At 45.5% G+C, this 24,045-nt stretch overlaps 1 protein-coding gene across 1 annotated transcript in view; it reads right to left on the bottom strand.

Annotated features, from left to right (window-relative positions):
• Positions 1 to 2,885: 2,885 nt before the first annotated feature.
• The window catches only part of Plxna2 (plexin A2), a 195,455-nt gene continuing 174,295 nt past the window's right edge, over positions 2,886 to 24,045 (bottom strand). Inside the window, exons 18-32 of the mRNA XM_032914630.1 lie at positions 23,585 to 23,824; positions 23,023 to 23,166; positions 22,494 to 22,728; positions 20,549 to 20,691; positions 19,787 to 20,055; positions 17,948 to 18,014; positions 17,619 to 17,765; positions 16,893 to 17,052; positions 16,417 to 16,520; positions 12,752 to 12,851; positions 11,561 to 11,751; positions 10,344 to 10,513; positions 6,987 to 7,199; positions 6,279 to 6,429; positions 2,886 to 5,293 (exon numbers count right to left, since the gene is read on the bottom strand). Of these exons, the coding sequence (XP_032770521.1) occupies positions 5,198 to 5,293; positions 6,279 to 6,429; positions 6,987 to 7,199; positions 10,344 to 10,513; positions 11,561 to 11,751; positions 12,752 to 12,851; positions 16,417 to 16,520; positions 16,893 to 17,052; positions 17,619 to 17,765; positions 17,948 to 18,014; positions 19,787 to 20,055; positions 20,549 to 20,691; positions 22,494 to 22,728; positions 23,023 to 23,166; positions 23,585 to 23,824 (2,430 nt within the window). The 3' untranslated portion in view covers positions 2,886 to 5,197. The remainder of the gene's footprint in view (positions 5,294 to 6,278; positions 6,430 to 6,986; positions 7,200 to 10,343; positions 10,514 to 11,560; positions 11,752 to 12,751; positions 12,852 to 16,416; positions 16,521 to 16,892; positions 17,053 to 17,618; positions 17,766 to 17,947; positions 18,015 to 19,786; positions 20,056 to 20,548; positions 20,692 to 22,493; positions 22,729 to 23,022; positions 23,167 to 23,584; positions 23,825 to 24,045) is intronic.

Here is a 24,045-nt window from a genome sequence, read left to right as displayed (position 1 = left end):
CTCCTTCAGAATCATCCTAAGAGCAGTAGGAGCAAGGGCCAGACTTCTCCCATTCACATCTCACCGTAGCACTTAATCCATCCATGAGTGAGTGTTGTTCTAGGAAGGGCTGGTCCTGGGAGAAGTGGGGGACACTAGTCTAAGAACTGACTCTGGAAAGGAACCTGCAGCAGTCCATCTAGCCTTACAGGAGGAAAGCTGTATTCTGAGGTCCTGGAGCTAGGGGGCAGTGTTCACTCACCGGTATGACTGGAGCAGAAAGTGCGTGTGAGTGTATGGTAAAGATCACTAGACATTAATAAGCTCTAGCTCCAGTTTTCTCGGATTCATTCGAAACAACTCAGTTGCTCTTTCTGGCTATCTGCTTCTTGTATAGACCCCAAAGTTATTCGGTACCTATGTGGCCAAACAACTGTGTTTATCTGAAGATTTAAGGAGATTTTTTTTTTATCCAGTAATCTTTATTTATATATAACAACAGTACAAATTGTGTCCTTGGCTTGCAAAATAGGAGTTTCATATTTACAATAGGTACATGATAATATATTAGATAACAAAACCCCGCTTTATTGGAACATTTTAAATACTTCATTTTCTTATTATTTCATAACACCTGTAAAAACAACAAAACCAGACAACCAGCATTGTACTTTCTTAAAAATAGATATAATACAGATTCCAGTGTGTCATGGGGAAAAGTCTGAGTAGGAGAGGATGAGGAGAGGCAGTTTGGCTCAAGGCCTTCATGTGCCTGTATACAGAGCTTGTCCCTTTCTCTCCCATACATTCAGGAGCTTTGGTCCTGTTTGATGGGGACCACACTTCCTTATGCTTGGATGTCAAACTGGAGACCAAGCATGTCAAAATGATGACCTTGACTGAGGCTCAAAGAAGCTTCTTACTCCCTTCATTGGGTTACTAGGGTACAGGCAGCACATAGCAGGGAGGAGGCAGCTCAGTCTGGGAAGATGGTTTGGGAGAGGAGAGTGAGCTGTGATTCTGGGCAAGGCAGGAGACTCTCTAGTTTGTTTATTGTGTTGAGGCCTGTCTGACAAGCACTGGCCTTGATTGTCTCTTGGAACATTCCCCAGACTAGCTAGAAAGTACCAAGAGAAACTTTACTCTTCATTTTAAGTGTCACTGGGCCTTACGTATTAAATCTTCACTCTAGGGAATGAGTAGAAGACAGAGAGAGAGAGAGAAGGAAAAGAGACGCGGAGTATGAAAATGATGCCACTGTTCTCCAAGCACATTCCTAAGACAAGGCATCAGGAGAACCTGACTACCTTCTTCTGGCCTCCCTCCCACCATAAGATCTGCACCATGTGCTAAGTGGCCACTTTGCATTTCCTCACCCTCCTGGCCCTCTGTGTCTCAATTCTTAACTGTCTGTGTGAAGGATGCAGGGCTCTTAGCTGTGACACAATGTGGTTGGAAAGGGCCCTTTTAGAGTAACTGCCAGCTTAGTATTGCCAGGCAGTAGGTGAGATTACAGATTTGGCAGTTGTGTAGTATCTGAGAAGGCTTCCAGCAGTCTCTGCTTGTTGTATCAGACGACTGCTAGCAGCCACCACCGCTTTTACCTCACGTGCAGCAGGCCCAGGGGCCTTAACGACTAATTTCTATTTTCATCCTGGTGGAACTGAAGGAAGGTCAGGAGCATAATCAGCTAGGTTGTGCTGACTAAAGAGCAGCACATGGTAGCAGAGCGTGTGTGTGTGTGTGTGTGTGTGTGTGTGTGTGTGTGTGTGTGTGTGTGTGTGTGTGTCAGCCTTCTTCCTTAATGTCACCCCATTTTCTATGCACCTAGTGCTTTCTGCTGGGGAGGGTGGGAGGAGCCATCTTGCTGTATTGCTGGCAGGCCTAGCAGCTTGGAGAATCTGCATTTGCTGAAAGAAGGACCTTCATGGTCTTATTCACACTGCTCTGCAGAACCTCTAAGAACCTGGCAGATGATTACTACTTAGGAATGCTCTCCAAGTGAATGAATGAAGGACGCAGTTCCCTCCTTCTGTAAGATCACAGTGTGCCCATGAGTTGAATGACTGCACTCTATAAAGAAAGAGGGATCAGAAGTGGTTTTGAGATTCAAACCACAGAAAGAGGTAGAACATCAGGCACAGAAGTGCCTGACACACAGAAGGCAGGAGGTGTTGTCAAATCCAGTTGAGGGATAAGTCTTAATACAGTCCTCTAGAACTCTGTTTTGCCAAACCCTCTGCAGTCCTATTCTTTTCCTAGAGAATTGGCTTTTGTGTAGATCAATGAAATAAAGTAAAGCTAGGTACGTTTAAGAGAGACTTCATGCCTCCCCAAAGATAGATGGCTTTTTGTGGGGAAGGGTGGTAGCTTTAACAATTTATTTTTTCTTTTTAAACAAAAGGCCAAACTATCCTTAAATTGGATAACAGCAAGAAGAGTGACCAATCAACTTCCTCTCCTCTCCATCCCCTAGGGAGTAGACTATCAGTGACTAGTAAACGAAAGCAAAGAGCTGGTGGAATGATAGGTAGAAAGCTAAAATGAGAGCAAGACTCTACAATAACTCACCCTCCTGGCATGGCATGGCCTGTCTCTAGCTGAATTTTCCTCACTTCTTCTTTAATTGTGTCCCTTGGCCACTCTTCTTTTTCAGTCCAAGTTGTCCAACTCATGGAATCCTTAGCAAAGTGACTAGACCACCTTCCATGGTTGGCCCTGCTCCCTTCATCTACATTCTTAGATTTGCTCTCACCCCATCATTCTCTCCATACTCTCCAAACATCTTCAGTGAAGCAAGCCAGAGGCAGTGAGCAGGTACCATAAGTGGCTGCTGGGATATACCAGGTAGGCACACTGAGAAGGGTGTGGGTAAGATGCTATTGAAAGAGATGTAAAACATTTTCTTTTTTACTTCTTGATGAAACGGCGCTCTGGACATCAGCTCAAGCAGTAGCAGCTGCTCAGAAAGTCTTCAACAGTGCTGGGATGGAGAAATAGGCAGGCCAGAGTTTATCCTGTCTTCTGTTCCTATTCTTGTTTTGACTACATCACTTCTTTCATTTTCATAAATTACAGGCTCTAAGATGATAAGCTTTGGGTGCTATGAGGAGCAAACACTTTGGCTTGGTGTGGAAGGCCAGTCATTAGTTTCTTTCCAGGCTATTGGTATGTCCCGGAAAAACTTTAACATGAGTAAATTATCAGAAGAAAAGTGGCCTTGGCATGGCTGGTTGTGAATCATCATAAAATCAGCAAGTTTCCTGAGTATTTTGCTGAATGCTTTTCTCTCTCCACTTGTCAGTTGCATTCAGGCAAGAAACAAGCTGAACAGCCCAGACAGCATCAGCTGTGTGTGAGACAGCCATCCGAGGACACATACATTGCATGGAAGCCACCTTCTTGACTTTCTTCTTTGCCCTGTGCAGGCAGTCACATCTGGTCAGCAGAGTCTCAGAAACTGGAATCAACTGGAGAAATAAGCTGAGGCCTGAGTTAATTGTGAAGGAAATAACCCAGGGCCAACTCTGTTGGGATAGTAAGCCCCATTTCCCAGCCCTACAGCCTGGCATTCCTGACCCCTTAAAAAGTAGAAGGCTCATGCCTTCTTAGGGGACATACGTTCACTGTTCCCTTATGCCCACCCTTTGTCTTCCTCTTGCTACCCTACCTTGAGACGGACGCTAATTGCAAAGCTGTTGAGAACTGGCTGCTAGGGGCCATGCCAAGGCAGGAGAACTAAATTCCCTGAGGGCTTACCAGTTGAATTTCTTGTCCTGCTACCACAAAGCTTGCCTCTGGGCCCAAGGATGGAGCCTTGATCTTTGCTTGGAAGCTATACTCAGGAAGGCTGGCTATCTATGGCATCAGGTATCAGGAGACACAGGGAAGGACAAGTGCCTTCTCAGAAGCAATAGACTTTCACATCCATGATTCCATGACAGATAGAGATGATGGGCTACCACGATCATTTCTACTGAGGCAAATGCAGTATGCCCAGATGGTCAGGGGCTTCTGGGTATGAGCGAAGGTTGGCCTCCCCTCTCCAGGCACAAGAGAAAAGAAAATATAATAATAAATACTGCTGCTTTTTAAACCTACACTCTTCAAGTATTGCTTACTGTAAACAGTGTTTGAGTTTGTTTTCTTTTTAATTGCCGTAAACTAGTGGATGGTTGAGTAGAATCCAAAGTCAAACACCCATGCTCCCCATTCAGCTCAGGTCTAGGAGACCTGGTCTGCACAGTCCCCAGGTGCCTGGCTTGTGGGGCTCTGTTCAGAGTCCTTAGGGAGGAGGTGGCTGTTCTGTGAAAGTCTCACCTCTTCCATTTCTGTTATCAATTCTAAGGAAACCAAAAGGAAAAGTACCAAAGCCCAACTCCTCACTTGCTGAGGCTCGGGACTAAGTAAAACAAAGAAAAGGTGTTCCCACAGGTCCTTGTTGGGTACTTCCTCCTCTTAGGAGATGAGGATACACAAGGGCACAGCATGGAAGGCAGTTTCCTATTAGCAGGTGGATCTGATCAGCTTCCAAAAGTCCCACAAAAGCGTGCAGTTCTCAGGTGCATCTGGCTGTGGTGGGATCCAGGTCTTCCTGGCTAATTTGCCAAATGTTTAGTAAGAACTTCTACTCCTTCCTGCCTCTCCTTCTTCCTCTCAGTTCAATGGAGAGGAGAGCATTTCCAAACTGGTTCTACTCAGCATCTCTCAGGCATTTTTCTGACATTGAGAAAGAGATGTTACAGAAGAAGAAATATTACTGAGAAGGGAACAGAAACCGAATTAAACAAAAGTTGGACGGGATGGACAGGGGAGATTTATGTTTTGTTTTATTTCTGTTTTTTCCCTTTTTCTTAAAAAATTAAATAAAGTTCTCATTATTTCCCAATATACATCAAATGAGTTTTCATGCAAAGCAGCAGTCACAGAGGCAGAACCATTTGGCTCAAGCCTCTCAGCTTAAAGGGCCACCTTCTCCTTGCCCGTAGTGTCCTGAGCTCACACTGTGATGGGTGGTGTTCACTGTCCTTCTGGAAGGAACCGGCTATGAAGAAACATGGCTGCCATTGACAGAGGAGCCTTTCTTTCTTCCCTTGGTGAGATTTTAGAGGACAGCCAGCTCTGGGGCCTGATACCCTTCACTCATCCCATCTTCCTTTTGAGAGGCCAGTGTGATAGCTTGTATGAGTCTCTCTTCCAGGAACAGAATGTCTTCCTTTCAGCTCTCTATGGACATGGCATTGATGAGATGCTCCACCTTGTAGGCCAGTCGTTGCCGTCTGGCCTGCTCATCCTGCTCTAGTGCCCCGATGAGCTGAGGGGAAAAACAAAGGCAGGTAACTCAGGACTCAGCTTCAAAGGCACAACTTTTCGGAGTCATCGACCCAACATCTGTCCCTTTTACCTTATCATTTTGCTTTTAGGAATGTAATGTCAAATGGCTGGCATGATTCAGTGAATAGATCTATAAGAGTCCTTACATGGCTTTGTCATCAGGAAAGCACCCCAGAGTATTCACATTCAAGAGACTGGTCAAGTACAAGAGAATACATATGCAATGTATGGCTCTGCTTTTATAAGTAGAAGTATGCTCTAAAATATTAACAAAAGTATACATAGTAAGCAGTTTATGCAATAATTACACAGTTACTATTAAGAGCAGAGACTGTACGTAGCCTTGTTAGCTGTATAACCAGCAGCTTGGTGGGCTCATTTACACAGCATGGCCATAGAATTATGGGTGCTATGAGGTTCAGATGGTTTTTGGGTCACACAGGATTTTTCAGCTGCATTCACCCATATGAGTGGCATGACACAAAATCATGACAGAGAGCACACATCTGCAAACATTTGCAGGAATAAAAGCATGTACATAGAGCTCTCATGTGCTTAAACCATATGTTAGAGTTACTTAAGTGTTGGCTACTATTATTTTGCTGTTCTTTTCTTTAGGCTCAGTGTTAATGCTTGGCCTGACACCTTCCTGGTTAACTTCTGTTCATAACAAAGTCCACCAATCTATCTGAATCTGACCGGATTTGTCCACATGTAAACTGATGATTCTATTCATTTGCTTAAGAAAGAATAAAATTAGTCATACAATATTTGAGTGAGAGAAGATGGTGCACAGGGAGAAGTCCAATGAATCAGGAGAGGTTGGGCTGTTCCGTAAAGAAAGGATGATGATTTGGGGCTCAGTGTCTTGACTGCAGATTACGATTTTATAAAAGTGATTGCTACTGATATTTTTTTGGGGTCCAGATCAAGTTGCAGGTGCTGCTCTTGAGACCCTGTCTTACCTCCTCACTGTACTTGCTGACATAGGAGTAGATCTCGTTGAGGGCGCTCAGCATATTGAACTCTGTGGCATGCAGGCGGGACTGCTCCATGAGGTAGGCATTCATATCTTGGTCACTAATGGCTGGGAGCTTGGCAATATATGCATAGTATCTGCCATAGACAGGATAGGCCTATGATGGGGATTCAGCAAACATCCACCAATATCCACCCTGGCCCAGGTCCCTTGGGAGAATAGAGTCAGAGGTCCGCACTGCTCCTGCCTTCCATCTCTTCTCTGATGTGGCCTCTGCCTCAAGCTGAGGTGTGAGTATAAGGTGCAGTCCGAGATTCTGAAGGGCACTCCAGTCAGCTAAGAGCTGCTGGGTTCGAAGTAGTCAAAAGCCCCAACTCCGGCAAGACCCCTTACGTTCACACTTCAGCTCTTCTACCTGGTAGCTTGTGAACTTTGGCAAGTTATACAGCTTTTCTGTGCCTCTATTCATTCATTAGTAAAACAGAGATAATCATAGCCACTATTTTACAACCGTCCATTTGGACATTTCAGTGAAACAATACATGCTCAGTAAATGTTAATCAGGATGATAATTATCAGACTTCCCAGGACACAAAGCCCTGCTCCTTCCCACAACATAGGGAGTATGAGGTCCTGGTCTTCACAATATGAAGTCACTGATGCCCACAGCAGGTATCTTGAGGGAACTACTGACCTTTCTACCCAGTTCTTGTAACTGGGGATATCCTTGGCATAGAGCAACTTATTGGAAGGTGAGTCCTTGCCCAGTCGGTGCTCTGATGTGGAGCAGGAGTCCATGAAGGTCTGGGCTACCACAGAGAGGCAAGCATCTGTGATGCTGCCCTTGTGGATGTCAAATACAAATTGAGGGTTCTTGATGACATTCACCCAGAAACGAAGTGGAAGGCTGTAGGAAAAGGCAGAGTACCTTGAAGAATGCACTTTGACATTGCCCCTTACTCACACTTTTCCCTCACTGCTGAATGGTAGAGATGTTCCATACTAAAAGAGAAGGGAATGAACTCAGAAACTGGTCCAAGAGGGGGCAGTTTGCTAATCCTATGCTATTCCCAGATGCAGGAAAAAGCAGAGTGGTTTTGATTTTCTCATATCAAGGCATTTGCTCTGCTCCCTAACAGCTGAGGGGTGGGTATGTCTGGGTTTTGCCTCTTCTTGATAGGCTTTTCCAGAGGCCTCAGTGCTCCAAGGAAAGGTCAACTACAGAAAACACCACAATTTCCTCAGCACTTCAGACAAACTTATGATCCTAGAGTCTCTCACAGTGGTCATGGCCATTGTATAAAAGGATGAAATGGTCAGGCAGTCCTAAGTACTACCTCAGTGGGGACACTACCCTCTGGAACCAGTCTGCCACTGAGCCATTTCTCAGTACTGGGTCAGAGGACAGCTTCCTCATGGGGTAATTTCTTTCAGGGGTCCCCTCCAGGGCTTTTTTTTTTTTTTTTTTTTTTTTTTTTTTTTTTGTCTCAGCATGGCAGAGGGATGGGAGGGACCTGTTGCTGGCATTCCAAGGGAGAATGGCTCACTGCAGCTCTGAGTTTTTCCTGAACGGAACCCAACAGCAGTTAGGAGACTGCTTCTGAAACTCTGGAATATAAAGGCAGAGAGGAATAGCCTTCAATGTTCCCAAGGTCATAAGGCAGTAAGCCCATTGACTGCCTTCAAAATAGTTTCTGTAGCTACTGTTTTGCCTCTTTCTGAAGTCTGTCTTCTCCAGCTGCCCTCCAGTCTTGACTCTTTGATGCCTGTGTGGCATGAACTATCATGGGCTTACCCTTCTAGCCTAAGATAGTGTCCTTAGCTCTTGCTATTCTCTTTGAATTCTGCTGACTTCACCAACTCCAAATTTTCCAAGAGTCTTTATAACAATAGGTATTGTAAATGTGTTTATCCCCTCCAAGCCTCCTGTTGTAAATTTTGCTTGTCCTCCAACCTGCAACCCTTCCTTGAATCTAAGAGGAGCTGCCTCAGCCGGCCTTGGCACAGCTCTTCTATTCTGACCTCCTCTGGCAGAAATGGACATGTCTAAGCTCTTCTTCTCGGACCTTTGCTATGTGAGGTGTAAGCCACGTGACTCAGCTTTATCACACTATCACATGGGGGGCGGGGTGCATTAGTGTTGCTTGAGTCTATCCAAAAGGCACAGAGAAGCAAATAACCTTTAATTTTCTCCTGATTTTAACCAATACTGGGCTCAGCATCCTGCAAAGCAGTGGAGACATCATGGATCTGCTTTGGTAGAGCTTCTGAGTGTTCCTCATCTACTGCCACTGTGACCAAAAATTGCAGATGAGGAGGGCCGCAATATCAAAAGAATGAAAGTCTATTCCAAGGCCCCATTGGCTCTCTCGAAGTATTTTGCTGGTTGCTAGGACTTTTGATTTCCAAATGACAGCCTGAACCCATCTGTGTCAGCTCTGTTTTCTGGGGATTGCTGACTCCAGACAGCTGTGTGGGCTTCCTGCCCAATCCAAATGTTTCTCTCCTTTGTGCTCATCCTAGAGGAAGCCTTTTGACTCTGGCTCTTGGCTAATTCTCGTCTGGTCTATAAGCTAGTCCTTAGCATGGTCTGTAGGAACCTGGGAGGGGAAAGTTTCATGCTAGGTGCTATCAGAAGCTGCTTCTCCCACCACTAATCTGAATGTGGAACTCACTTGAACAAAAATCACTCTTGCAGGACATTTTTTCTGTTGCTTCCTGAAAGCTATGCTGCTGAGGTTAAAACTTGGCTTTAAGAGATCAAGTGTGTCATTGATAAGTGGCTATTAGCCCAAATGCCTGAATTACCCTAGATGCCTAGAACATATGAAACTCAAGACGGATGATCAAAATGTGAATGCTTCACTCCTTCTTTAAAAGGGGAACAAGAATACCCTTTTCAGGGAAGAGAGAGGCAAAGATTAAAACAGAGACTGAAGGAACATACATTCAGAGCCTGCCCCACATGTGGCCCATATATATACAGCCACCCAATTAGACAAGATGGATGAAGCAAAGAAGTGCAGAAGTGTAGATCGCTCCTGAGAGACACAGCCAGAATACAGCAAATACAGAGGCGAATGTCAGCAGCAAACCTCTGAACTGAGAATAGGACCCCCGTTGAAGGAATCAGAGAAAGAACTGGAAGAGCTTGAAGGGGCTCGAGATCCTATATGTACAACAATGCCAAGCCACCAGAGCTTCCAGGGACTAAGCCACTACCTAAAGACTATACATGGACTGACCCTGGACTCTGACCTCATAGGTAGCAATGAATATCCTAGTAAGAGCACCAGTGGAAGGGGAAGCCCTGGGTCCTGCTAATACTGAACCCCCAGTGAACTAGACTGTTGCGGGAGGGCGGCAATGGGGGGGAGGGGGGAAGGAACACCCATAAGGAAGGGGAGGGGGAGGGGATGTTTGTAAACCGGGAAAGGGAATAACACTCAAAAATGTATATAGAAATATTCAAGTTAATAAAAAAAAAAAAAAAAAAAAAAAAAAAGAGATCAAGTGTGCAATGAAATCTCATACTTATTGGTTTGTCAAATCTAGCAAGTACCAGCCTCATGCTCAGTGCTGGCCATCTTTACCAAGGGCCCCAGCTCAGAAGTGCATCTCTCAGAAGGCTCAATAGTGATAAACTGCAAAGCTCCATTGTGGGTTTCACACACAGCTTTGTATATGTTCCTTAGCTTCTTCCTCTTGACAACTAGAAGATTCTACATCAGAGGGAGCAGTTCTATCAAAGGAAGGGTCACAATGGTAAGGCAGAGCTCAAAAATATATGCAAAGCTCAGGCCAGGCAAGGACCACTTAGAGCAGGTAGCCTTGGGGATGATGTTAACTCTGCAGTGTGTGTGTGCGTGTGTGTGTGTGTGTGTGTGTGTGTGTGTGTGTGTGTGTGTTGTACAGTGTTCCAGAAGTCAGATAACACAGCCCCCATCTCTACCTCCCATCTCTACCTCCCATCTCTAGCCTCTGCTGGTCCCCGATACCCAAAATGCTGGGTGTCCCAGGTGCCACTCCCATTGAGGTCCCCTGGGGTTACCAGTTGCTTTTCCAGGTGTGCCGCACATCTGTGTCGTGGATACTGTGTCTGTCTGCCTGCTCATCCAGGAAATCAAACATGTACTTGATGGCTAGGGGGAGAGCACTACCCCTGTGCACAGTGCTGAACAAGGTCTCAAACAAGTCGTCCACAAATTTCTGCAGGGTGCCCTGTGGGAGAAAGTGGGGAGGGGGACAGTGAAATGGTGTGTAGGTACCAGAGGGCAGCAGAAGGCAAGCCAGATGGGGCCTTGGACCTATCTTACCTTGGAAACTTGTCTGAAATGCAGAAGGGTGTAGGTAGAGGGATAGGAGTGAGGTAGAGTACTGAATAGGATATTGTGGAGTTGGGAGGGACTGACAAGTCTGGGAATCCATAGAAAGAATCTATCTTCTAATCTGTGGCAGTGTGCCCTGAAGGTATAAGTTCAGGGCATTTGATGGGAAGATAGGAAGTGAATGTCCTAGAATAAATGAGAGGATTCAGACTGGTGGCAGAGTCTATAGCGGATGCTCAGGGAGTCTGACCCCTAGTGGGGCTTGGAGGGTAGGGTGGGGTCTGACAGGAAGCATGAACAGCTTTACGGTGTTAGCAGCATAGGCTTGAGGTCTAGCTTCAGGAGAACCCAGGCACGGCTCTGATCCACAAGCTTCATGGGTTCTAGAGGCAGTGACAAGCCTAGACCTAGGGTCCCAGTCTCAAGACAGACTTTGGGACTAGTAGAACTCCTGACTTTCTCAGATGCTTTCTGGACATCTCTCATTGATATGCTGGTCATATTAAACAAAGCGAAAGTGAAGACATGATTCTGATAGACTAGTTATGGACCATTCTGGGAGAAAGCCTGAGAGCTTTAAGCCACTATGTTAGAGTTCCTGCAGCATTGCAGTGGGATCAGTGGGAAAAGACTTTGGGATCCAGCCTGATCTCTAAAGTATAATATCCCTGAAAAGCTTTGTTTGTTATCTCCGGGGAAAGCAAGAGGATGCTGCCTTTATCTCCTCTCAGCCTAAGACACAGTGGGTCAGGAGGGATAGTCTTTTCTTAAATTGCTGGTACAACTAGGTTTTTCTGTTTGTTTGTTGTTTTTCTCTCCTACTCAACTAGAAAGCAGGTGATACAAGACAGAGATAGTAGAGGCAATCAGAAGCACCTGTAGCATGGGTGTCTGTGCCAAAGTTTAGGGAAGAGCTAGGCCTGGATAGTACAAGAGTTACCTTGGTGGCTAGAAGCCGGGTCAAGTAGATCTCAGACACCATTTTGCTGCCCCGGTCGCCCTCCTTCTGGTCACCATGGTCATGGTTCTTCACCAGATGCCAAACCTTGACACCACTCTCCAGGTCTGGGGTGATCATGGGAACCCGGGACCGGAGGCTGTCTGGGCTGCCTGTGTACCTGAAGGAAGAGTCTGGGAGAGGGAAGGGAAAGCCAGAGTGAGGCAGGCTAACCTCCTGCTGGAAGCATTCTTCAGGAATGCCAGCTGCCTGCTGCATCTATCCAGAATAACCGTGCTTCACCTTGAAAGGCCTCTTGGGACTACATATTTGGTGAAAAGTTTTATGGATCCTTGGTTGGAAAGAGGAGCCTAAAATTTCTAGAAAAAAGATTTAGAAATTTTAAGAGCTCAGACACAGTTTGGGCGTTCCCTCTCTTCTGATGTTTCCAGCAATGAACAATAATCAAGTAAAATGTCAGCTGGATGTGTACACACACGCACTCTAGAGATTCTAGATAGTATTGGGCAGTGGTGGCTCATGCCTTTAATCCCAGCACTCAGGAGGCAGAGCAGAGAGTTTTCTGTGAGGTAGATGCCAGCCTGGTCTACAGAGCTAGTTCTAGGATGGCCACAGCTACACTTAGAACCTATGTCTTAGAAAAAAAGTCTAAACAGTATTAGGGTTCAAGTTGTAATGATCCTCTTTGGAATTAGCTGGCACTTCTTTTGAGGTCCTAGAATATATTTTCTGAATCCTTTTTGGAACTGCATTTAAGTCCTGTAGGTTCTTTCAGGTGGATAGTCTAGTGCATTTAAGTGTACATGCAACCAAAACAGACAAAGTGAGATTGAAGCTTGCTGCTCAGAGAAGGCTGGGAATGGAAGTGAAAGAAAGATTAATTTTGTATCCCAAACTAAGACACTTTTGACAAAAGAGGGTATAATTACCAATTCAACTAGGGTCACAGCTATAAAGTGGGACAGGGGAACCTCTAATCAGGGTACACACCTGCTACACTAACTCCTTTACCTGCTGTCTCTTCTCAGAGACACATGGCCCTTAAGACTCCTCAGAAAGGGGACAGAGAAGCCAGTACCTTTGTATGAAGGCATGGCAGCAGCAGGTCTTCCTGCTAAGGGCAGGAACAAGTGCCTGGAACTTGAGTTTCTTAATTGCACTCTGGCTGCTTACCGTATCTGCTGATGGATGTCCGAGAGATGCTGGCAGAGGCAGGGATGTTGTAGGAAGAGGTCTGCTTAGGGACCAGAGCCACCACTGATCTGTCTGACACCTAAGGAGAGCACAAAACAAACAAACAAAAAACACGGGAGAATTGAGGTGTCTTGAGAAGTTACGTACTTCTAGGGAGTGTGGGGTCAATAAAAGTTCAGAAATATTACAAAAAAAATTATTGCCTTTCATGTCTTTCATCACCTGACATGTAGCCAGTTTCAACTAAGCATACCAGTTGGCACATGCACACACACACACACACACACACACAAACACACACACACACATACTGAGAGAGAGAGAGATTTCAGAAAATTAGTATGAATGAATATAAATGATGTCATTAATAAATCTGAAATTGATTATACACTTAAACTAATTCTTTTAAGATGAGCTAAATAAAGTATATTGTTAATACTATCTCAGCAGCCTGTTTCTGTATTTTTAATAGGACTAGTGAAAAATTTAGCATGACACACTTTATTTCTATTGGGCAGAGGGTTAAACTCAGCCTCCCATCAAGCTTGTGTTCTGGATGGCTATTTCCATTTTACAGATGAAAGACTAGAAGCAGGGGTGGGCTAAGTTACTGCTTCAAGCTCTCGCCATTAATGTACTATGGAGTTGGTATTTTCCTTCAGACCTGTCATCTCCAGAGCACATACTCTCCCCATTCTATTTCCTAATTTGGGGTTTTATTACAAGTCACACTGGTGTGAGCCTCGTCTTTTCCCTTGGCTCCAATTTTTTCCTGGCCTTTGTTGTATTATGCATTGGCCACCTTGAATAGTTTCACCAAAAGGGCATTTGCCCTTGGGAGTTGGGAGAAAGATGGCACAGTGCCTTGTCCTCTGAGAAGATGCCAGGCCTAGCACCTGGCAGTTAGGGAAGGACCGATGAAAAAGGAGCCATAGAGAAGACATTTGGGGCCATCTTGATTTAAGATTGCCCTCCATCTAATAAAAACGGAGAATCCCCAGAATTGTGGTGATCCAATTAAACCCCTAACGCAGAGGGAATAAAACAGCTATAATAATGTTATGGGCCATAAAACATTCCTATTAAACCATTTTTTATTTTAACAATTTTTATGAACTTTGTAAGTTTGATTTATAGCTGCACCAGCCATAAAACCATCTTTCTGGGTCTTAAATTGTCAGTTCTTCTCTCCCACCAAAAAAGAATTAAATGTTGAGAAGTCAAACTATAAATGAACATTAGTGCTAACGAGATTCCCTGATAGCCAGCTTTAGTGATGGTGTTTAATTTTACCCTCCCTATAAATCTACAGGAGCCCAGGCAGCTTTTTACCCATCTCTTTGTTAATTAAGATGATTTTCTTCTTCAGGGGCTCCAAAAGCCTTTGACTCCAGGGGAGACAGCAAGAGGGCAGAGTAGGTAAAGCCCCTGGGTTCTGAGCCCCGTGCAGCCATCATTGTTCCAAGGAGGTGCCAGTGTTTTGTCACCTCCTTCCTGGAGAGTCTCTGGATTTGCCCGCTATGTGTGCCATCAGCACTCAGTCTATGATTGAGGAGAGGTGAGGGGCATTAGCCCTGTCTCTCAAGAATTCTTGCCACCACGACCTAGAAATGCTACTCTGAAAACCTGGTGAGGATGGGAATTTATCCTCCCAGCAAAGACAGTGACATTATGTATCATATTGTTGTCATCTTTAGGGAAAATTACAAGGTAACTTACATGGTCGATTCCGAGCCTAGTTACAAAGCTACCCCTCTTTGTGTCTGTCTCTTACTCTATCTCTCTCTTTGTCTCTGTCTCCCCACCCCATCCCAACCCACCCCACCCTTGTTTTTTTTCCCCTCTTCTTCAGCTAATAGGTGGTATAAACCCATGCTCAAATTACCCGCCTGGATCTGACCTTAGCTCTACCACCACTTGCCAGCCTCTCAGGGCCTTGGTTGTCTCATTTGTCACTGGGGATAATAATCATGTCTGGCAATTACTGTTGTGATGATTATTAAAGAAATTAAGACACATAAAGGCTGAGTAAAGTTCCTAGTATCCTGTGAGCACTCAGCATGTTTTGGTACTCATGTTGCCATTTTGAATAATAATACCATCTTCATCATCTCTCAAAGGAAGGACGACTCCCTGCAGTCTCTGTCACTCAGAACTAGAGAGTGGGAAGTGCCTTGTACTCAGCAAAGCTCAGTAAATATTTGATGAATGAATGAATATATAAATGATAAATGACACGAGGGAATTGGAAGTGTTTTGTAAGAGGACCACAATAAGAAACGGGTGGTCTATTCTTATTGGAATACACAGGTTGGGTAACAGAAACAAGCCTTAAGGTATCAAAGATGGATAGAAGGAAGGTTTCTGTCCTTCAGGAACAAGATTTGGTGGCACAGATTTGGTCTCTTTTGGGCTTTCTCATTCACCCCTAATTGGTTCATTACATTGTTCTGGATGTACTCACCATGTGAAGGTGGCTGTGTGCGTGCTTATATGGAATTAACACATAACGATTAGATTACTTCTGCTTGTATGTAACTGCAAATCTTCAGTTTGTATACTTGTTTCTAATTCTTTGCAGCTACCTTCCTGACTTCCCCTGTTATTATCTCCAGCACATAGGTAAATAGTTTAATGTTGGGAGAAATTGTAGAATTGCACCAGCCGAGTGAGTGTTGGGATAGAATACTTGCATCTATATACCTTCTCATCTGAGACTCAGACCCAGGTGCAGCATGGGGATACACAGGGGGAATGCTTTAGGGTAACCCCAGTGCTCCCGGCTTCTGTTATGTTTCAAGGCACTTGGCCAGCTTCAGGGTCTCCCAGTAGCTGGTTATTGGTAACTCAATCTAGTCTGTCAGCCTCTCTGCATGCCTCTCTTTGTAAACCAGACACATAGGAGGATATCATTAATCACAGTCCCATGGGTCTTACAGCCTAAGGCACTTCCTCTGGTTGGCTTAATTTTCCTCAGTGTCTCTCATTTCTAGTTCTTATTTTAGGGCTTCTCCTGAATCCCAATCTGTCTGCCTGTGCTTAATCTTACAGAGACCCCTAAGCTGCGAGTGTTTCCCACAGGATGAATGCAGGGTGGGGTGGGTGCTTATATATATATTTTTTTTTGCTGAGATTTTTATGACTGTTCACTCCATGTGTCTGCCAGTATTACACATATATTCCTTATCACTTTCTATGCTGAATCTAATCTACATACCTGCTGAGGCACTCCACGCAGGTAAAAAGTAAGAGTGCTTTATTTTTCCAGCTACTGTGGACTTTAAGGGCTGAAGACAAATCTGTGCCTATTCTGCTACAAGTCAGAGAGCCAACGGCATTAGTAAGATGCCCGAGAAATGAGCACGAGGCACCTTTCTGGAGCTGTCCAGGTATAGGACTTTGCAATATGTTGTTCCTTGTACAGCTGTAGAAGTACACAGGAGAGGATTACCAAGGCAGTCTTAGAGCCCATGTTTTGTAAGTTCCCCCAGTTAATCTATTGGGTAGTCAAAGCTAAGTATCACTCTTCCAGACCCAGGGAAGAAGAAAGCGGCAAGAGGAAAGTGCTTTGGCTTTTGAGGCCTTCTAACAGAGAAAAGAGGACATTCTCGAGGATGAAGGCCACAGGGAGGACCTTCCCTTACCTGGTAATGCATCAGTGTGTTAAGCCGCTTCCAGTCACCCTCTATCTTGGTGGTAATGTCCTCATCCTGTAATACCACTCTGGCAATCCGGCCTTGGCGCCACTCTGGGGTTGAAAGGATGGTATGGGTAGTCATGAGGGGGTAAGAGCAGAAGGGGTCACCCAGTCTGTGTGTCCTCTAGGCTTAGGAACCTTGTCTCCATTGGCTGGTGTCAGGGGCAGAACTTTCAGACATCCAAAAGGGAGGGGTTGGGGGAAGGGGCAAGGCGGATGTGGAAGAGCCTCATATCTGAGGGGACAAAGCCTAGGGGAAGTGCTTCCCATTGCCTTCACCTGGCTAGGATCTAGTCATGCTCCTCTGGGGGCTGTGTACCAGGCAGAACTTCACATCCCTTTTCCCTAGCTATCTCATGACCTGATGGCTCTCTTGGAAGCCATGCTCCCCTCGTGCCCTCCTAGTCCAGTGCCAGATCCTACCCAGGTCCATGTCCACAGCTCTTGGCCGCTGGGAGTAGGGAACATTCTTATATACAGCATCGAGGATCTTCTCCTTGACTTGAGTGATGGTGTCACAGTTTAGTACCTTCACGGGGATCTCTGGGCTATTCTCATTGTCAGGGTTGACACAGTTCAGGATCTGTAAGTAGGGGATCAAGGGTGAGTTGGACATACTTGTAAAGTAGTGTGGGTAGAAGCTGAGGGCTCAGAACCGTTTTCCAAAGTTTGTTCTTCTAATGAGAAGAATGTGGTTCTCTAGTCAGAGACTTGGTTTTTTCCTCTTCTTCCTGCCATCTACTGTGAGAGCTGAAGCCAAGTTGTTAATCCTTTCTTGAGGAAAAGGTTATCTACTTCTTAGATGGGTGGGGGGAAGGTAAGCTTAGCGTGAGGCACTTGAAAGGCTCAAGATAGATCCATGGGTATCAAGTGCTGGCCTCACTTGTCCTCAAAGCTTCTACCCTGGAGAAATGCACATTTACTTTCTTTCCTTGCTGAGTGAAACTTGTTCTCCCTCAATATCATCTTGGGTAAACTGAGGCACAGGCAGCTTTTTTGGCTCACCAGATGAGGGGAAATCTGCCTTCCTCTTTATATACTTGATATGCCCAGATTGGTCCCTAAGTCTCCTTTTGATAAATGGCCTCATTAGCTAGAAGGTAGAGAAGGGACAGTCCCAGGTGGTACTGGGGCTCTTGAACTCCTCACCAGAGTCTTGTACTCGATCTGCTGCCGGATGAGCTTGTCTTCACTCAGGGAGTACCGGGCCTCACCAGTGATAGCATCAATGGGGCCTTTCTCCATCTGCTGCTTGATTGCACAGTATAGCATGAAGAGTGGTTCCCCAGCACACTCCTGTGGGATATCAGGTCAGAGAATATGGATCTTGCCTGGCTCTTCCTAACATCCTCTAAAGCCAGGGGAGAGAGCCCAGGCCTACTTTGCTTGGGAGCAGACATGCCACGGAATCCCTGTACCCATGCTGTTTCCAAGGGCAGAGTATGTGGTTGGCTCTAGCCCTGCCCATTCCCTCTTACCTTCAGGAACTTGTGTAAAAGGAAAGCAAACCAGTTGGTCAGCATCTTCTCCGCCACAGACTCAGTCCTGGAGAAGGCAGAGGGACCAGTTACACAGGTGACTATACCTCGGCTTGTTATGTGTGTGTAAAAAGCACAGGGCTAAGACTGGACCCTAGCAACCCAACTCCAGCAATAATTGGAAGTGACTGCCCAGGAATGAGCTCTTTCCTATACTTAATGGGAAATTGCCAGGGAGGTCGTTTCCCAAGATTTAATTTTCCAAGACTCTAGAAAGTCAAGACATTTCATTTTTGCTGCTCTGTGGTACCACAAACCGTTGGTGACACCTGATGTGGGTTGTAGACAAATGCTTATTCCATAGGCTATAAAGGACTAGTTCCTTAGTTCCTTACTCCGTCAGGCCTCCTGGTGATGAAGAGAATCTGCCTCTGTGGTTTGTGTAACTCAAGTACTCTGCAGTACATGCCAGGTACCTGCCTCTCCAAACATAGATTGCCACATGTTCAAATCCAGACTATATTATTTACTGACTGTATAACTTTGGGTAAGTCACAGTCCTAATTAATTCACACTTTCAATGATTAGAGGTGAATCGTTAATATATTTAAAATGCAAAAGATAACACCTGCCCCATAGTAAAACACTAGGTAAATAAGAATGGTTAGGCCTGTGATTCACATGCTGTCTAGGCTTTTAGGTGGAGAGCAGTGTTTAAGAGTTTAGCCAACAGTGGGGGTCTGTTTCTGTAAGCACCACCTCCTTCCCCTCCCCCAACCCAGGCTGCAGCTATGGGAACTTGGGAAGAAACAAAGCAAAGCACTGTGACAGACCTTGCTGATGGGGATGTGAAGGGGTATTTTAACTCCCTACACGTGATGCAAATTATACCCTCTGGCTGAAGTAAAAGCTAGGGCTGCTTAGCAATAAGGGCTGGGAGAGAGTGACAAAGGCAGAAGAGATTGCAGCTTTCTCTCTGGGCCCTCCCAGCACCCTCTTCCAGCATTGTGTTTGAGATTAGCTCTAATTTAAATACAACAGTTCTTAATGAGAGCCTCCAGAGCTCAGACTGGCGGGATGGGGCCTCAATGCTTATAAAACAAAGCCACCCCATGTGTGGTCTGAAAATCCAAAACCAGTGAGCAAAGGTACAGGAAGAGACTACAGGAAGAGCCTAAGTGGAGGTGACAGACTCAATTCCTGCTATTGAGACCCCTAGATTTGTGCTCGGCTCTTTATGGCCTCAACTGAGGGTGGGTGCAAAAAGAGACAAAGGGTCTCTAAAATCTATGCCCTACCAGGAAAGTGGCAACTGAGGTAGGTGGTATATGCTAGCAATTCCAGGCTAGGAAGTTGGGCCCCAAATCTGCTCCTAATCTCTATCAGACCTAAGTATGATGATGGGAAATTGTTTGCCTGTGCTATCCAATCTGGTGGCCACAAACACAGGGTGTCTGGACACTAGGATTATGACCAGTGAGATGGAGAAAGTAAAATGATTCAGTTTAATCAACAGTGGCACCATGCTCAGGCACACAGCTCTGGAAGCAGAGACAGATATTTCTCTTATCTCATTTATGAGGAAACCAAACCACAAAAAGGCAGCACCTATGGTGTGAGGTCACAGAGATAAATGGACTGGGGTTCAAGATGAGTCCCGAGACAGGTACTTGGGTTGGGAGTCACCTGGTGACCAGCAAAAGATCACACTCCATACTGGGTTGGTATAAGGACACAAACAACCCTTCATGGAAGCCATTTCCAGGGGTTGAGGATATCGGGAGTCTATCTGGCAAGGACTATAACTTATAACTGTCTTTCCCCTGCTGTGGGTCAGACCTGCGGAGAAGCAGCTTGGGGTGGTTCTTGTTCTCCAGGTTCTTGTCAATGAGGTCAGAGAGCAGCTGCTTGAGAACATCCGTGGCATATTCCAGGCGACCCTGAAGACCTGTCATGATGAGAGAGGCCACATTCCCACGGTCTCGCATGGAGAAGCTGCGCTGTAGTTCCAGTGTGCGGATGAAGGTCAGCAAGAACACCTTGTTGTTGATAAGCTGGGCGAAGAGTTTCAGGGCTTTCTCCACGTGCTGCTGTCCATTTCCTTGTACCTGAGGTATGCAGGATGACCTTCAGGGGACAGGCTCTGGATGTCCATCCAGGCCGTTAGGACATGATGCCTGCTCTAGGACCCTCTTCATGAGGGCTGCAGCCATTTTATCCTCCAACTCTGTTATTGGGGGTTGTTCTGTGAAGGTTATAGTCATCTGGGTCCCTTCTACTGGTCTGGGAGGTGAGGTTCTGAACAGCACTGGCAACAGATGTACCTCATTTCCCAAGGACCAAACAGGAGAAGATCCATCAGCTTATTCATTTCCCTGTAATTTCCTCTGCCCTGACTCATTCTCTTGAGTAAACAAACTAAAAAATGTACAAACAAGCCCCGAGTCATTATTTTTAAGTCTATCACAAACCACTGTTGTTCCCTCCCCATTCCCCCTTTTAAAGCTATTATGAACTACTGGCTCTTTTCCTTCATAATTCTATTCTGCCCCCTGGATTTCCTGGGAACCCCTGGCCTGCAGAACCCCAGACAGGCAGTACCTCCAGCTCCCGCAGAACAGGGTGGTCCTCAATGCCTGGGAACAGGACTCTCATGGCATAGGTACGGTAGTCCAGGTAAGGGATTCCTGATCGGTCCAAGTCACTGGTTAGTTCATTGATGTCTGTCTGAAGCTCCGCAAAAGCTGTGAGAGTGAGTTAGATAGGGAAGCTTAAAAGGAGTTCAAGTCAGGGAAAGGAGAGAGGGAAAAGCTAGTCTGAAGGAGGAAGCTGGGGTACAGAGGCAGTAGGTTAAAGGAGTGTAATGAGGAAGGTACCCTGGGTTTTGGCTATAGGTTGTATACTACAGGACTTTAAGGATCTCCTAAGGCATGGTTACCAACTTGAAGTTATTAGTAATGGGAACTTGAAGAGATGGAACCTGGGAGAGATCTTAGGGATGTGCTTTAAGGGGGTTGTGAGACTCTGGGTTTTCCTCTTTGACTTTTTGCTTAGCTACACACTTTAACAACTATATGCAGCCCCACCACAGGCCTTTGGTAACAGGATTAACTAATCATAGAAAATTTCCAAACTCAACCGAAGTAACTTAAAAAAAAGTGTGTAGATAGCCAGAAGTGTCTGTGACATGTGTGTCTTTGTAAGCCAGAGGATAACCTCAGGTAACATCTTCAGAAACACCTCCTCGGGGACAGGCTATCATTGTGGAGTTCACAAATTACATTAAGCTGGCTGGCCAATGATCAGAGATCCTTCTGTCTCTGCTTTTCCTGTGCTGGAGCCTGGCTGTTTTGTTGTTGTTTGTTTGTTTTTATGTGGGCTGTAGCGATCAACCTCAGGCCCTCATGCATGTGACTGAGCTATCTCCCAATCCTCTCCTCTCTTTCTCTTTACTGTGTGATTACCTCTGGGACTTGTTATAATGAGTGGAATTTGGATAGCATACAGTAATGAGAAGATGGAAACTTTTTATGTCTTCTATGTCTGTCTATGTAATTTTTTTTTACTTCTACAGTTGCAAAGGTGGCTAAAATATAGAAAAAAGAACAATATGACTTAGTCCCTTTGTAGATATATATAGAAGTAAGAGGAGAATTTCTGTTGAACAAAGGTCAGAATAAATAAATTGATCACCTTCCCCTAGGAAGAAGAAGAACCAGAATGTGAAAACTTTGGTTGTCAAATGCTCAGCCTGCAGGTGAGTCTAGGCTGTGAAGGGCTCCCAAGTGTCTCCCTGGCTTCCCAGGTCACAGGGTAAATCTTCAGGCTTTGTGCTGGGGTATGAGGGAGATGGGAGGATTTTGACCCATATCTCCTGTACAATTCTTCCCCATTATCCAACAGTCCCTTGCTTGTGAAAAGCCACTTGCCATAAGAGGAAAAATGTTTTGTTCCTAATTGAGCTGTTTATCCAAAGAGCCTGCCAGGTCTTCAGTATGAGAGAATACTAGGTACGCTTGTCAGTCACCCTGTGGATGTGTCTGTGTGGGAGATGAGAGAAAAATACAATCTCCATTCCTACACACATCACACCCAAGGCTGTCAGCAAGTATGGCCTTTGGAACATTCAGTCTACAGTAGAGATAGGAAACAAAACCTTGGAGATGAAGGAGGCAGGGCTCTCTTATGTTCCTGGCTGCGGCTTCCATTAGGAAAGGGATAAACATTGGCAATTAAAGGATCTGGTCTGAGACAGTGAGGCCTGGCAGACTCTTGCTGTGAGGACATACTAGTCCTAAGAGAAAGAGACGGTTGGCCAAAGTGTGCGCTGAATTGAGGTAGATCAGGGACAGTGAACACAGCCAATGAACCTATCTCCTCACACTTGGACATCCCTGGGTCTTCTCTAACCCCAGAGACAGGGAAAAATAGAATATGAAGGCTTGTGGAAAGAAGATAGAGATAAAAACAGGGTTTGTATATAAAGAGGGTGATGAGATTAGTGAAGAAGGAGAAGTCCAGGAAGCCAGGATGCACCTGCACTCACCTTCCTTGCACTCCAGCGCCACCCTGGACTCCAGGTTGTCCATCTGCATTTGGAGCCGTTTGAGTGTGAGGTCATTTTCCCTAGACTTGCGCTTGTAAGCGATGAGGACAATGATGACGATAATAAGAAGGAGGCTTCCACCAGCTGCGATGCTGATGATGGCTGGCAGGGTCAACAAGCTGTCGGAGATGACACTCACAGAGCCAGGGGAGAACACCATCCCGCCCACGTGAACCTGTGCATTGTACACACAGACATATAGGTATAGAGCTCTGGTGTGTTATCATATCCTACACTGTTACACTGTGAGCAATGGCTGGGCAGAGTACAACAGTACCACGCATATTTGGACATTAAGCAATTCCTTCCTTTCTACTTATGTGTTCCCAACTGCTATCCATTTTGATGTAGGGCATGGAGATGAGGAAACATGGAGGGCACGAGTCAGAACTGAGGTGGAAGGGAACCTTTCTTCATGCATACATGGTCAGGCTGGGCATAGGAAAGAGACAGAAGAGGGTTCACTCACCATGACCTTATGCTGTCCTGTGAGGTTGGGAGGTTCACAGAGCAGCTGGGTCTCAGACACAGTGACTGTACAAGGTGTCTCTCCAATCATTACTGTGTAGTTGAGTTTGGCCCCTCCGGAGGCAGGAGGACAGAGATTTTTGCCCTGTTGAGAACAGGTGTCTTAATGAGGAGAGTTGGCACATGCAAGCAGATATTAATTACCTACTTAAAAAGAGATAAAGGAGACAGGGTGGGGCAGCAATGTAAAAACCAGTAAGCCTCCATGACTGATTTTAAAGAAGACTTCAACGAAGCACAAATGAAAGAGACCCCCTCCCATGCAAAAAAAAAAAAAAAAAAGGTGTTTAGGAAAGAGGAAGAGAGGAAAGAAAAAGAAAAGGAGACACAAAATACAGACAGATATGGATGGAGAGGAGGACACATGGTATTTAAGGGTAGGTGGGGTGCAACAAAACTCCTGTATGCTAGCACCTAGAGATTAAGCCTTCTCAAGAGAGAAGGGCCTGTAGCACTCTCTCCCACCACTCTCCAGGCTTTTCTTCCCCGTTTATGTTTCCTACCTTCAGGATGATGGGTGAACCTGGCTTCTGATCCAAGATTCCAGTGGGGCTGAGCAGTTCAAAAGTTGGGTTGGGGTAGTAAATGAACTTGGTGTCATTATAGATAAGTAAGGATTGGACATTGTTAAAGAGAAATCCAAACTCATCTGGCCGCTCCACAGTGTCCAGACCTGGACGGTAATCACTGGTCAGAGAGGGTGCCAGACAGGTGAGGGTGGTTGTGTTTACCACTGTGCATACCTAGGAAGCAAAGAGCAACATTCAAACCTGACCACCTGGTGGGTGAAGGTGGGTCTGTCATCTTCTCTTACCCTCTGTTTGCTTGACTTCCTTCATTACATATAAGGCCCTTAAGAAAAATGTGGTGATAATGCATTTAACCCCACTCACTTATTTATTAACACTGTCTTGAGCACCTGTTTTCTGGCAGACACTGGGCTGAGAGTCTGGTGCACAGAATG

This window comes from Rattus rattus, chromosome 10 (assembly GCF_011064425.1).
Source record: "Rattus rattus isolate New Zealand chromosome 10, Rrattus_CSIRO_v1, whole genome shotgun sequence".
NCBI classification, from domain to species: domain Eukaryota; kingdom Metazoa; phylum Chordata; class Mammalia; order Rodentia; family Muridae; genus Rattus; species Rattus rattus.
This window is presented reverse-complemented; position numbering and strand designations above follow the sequence as displayed.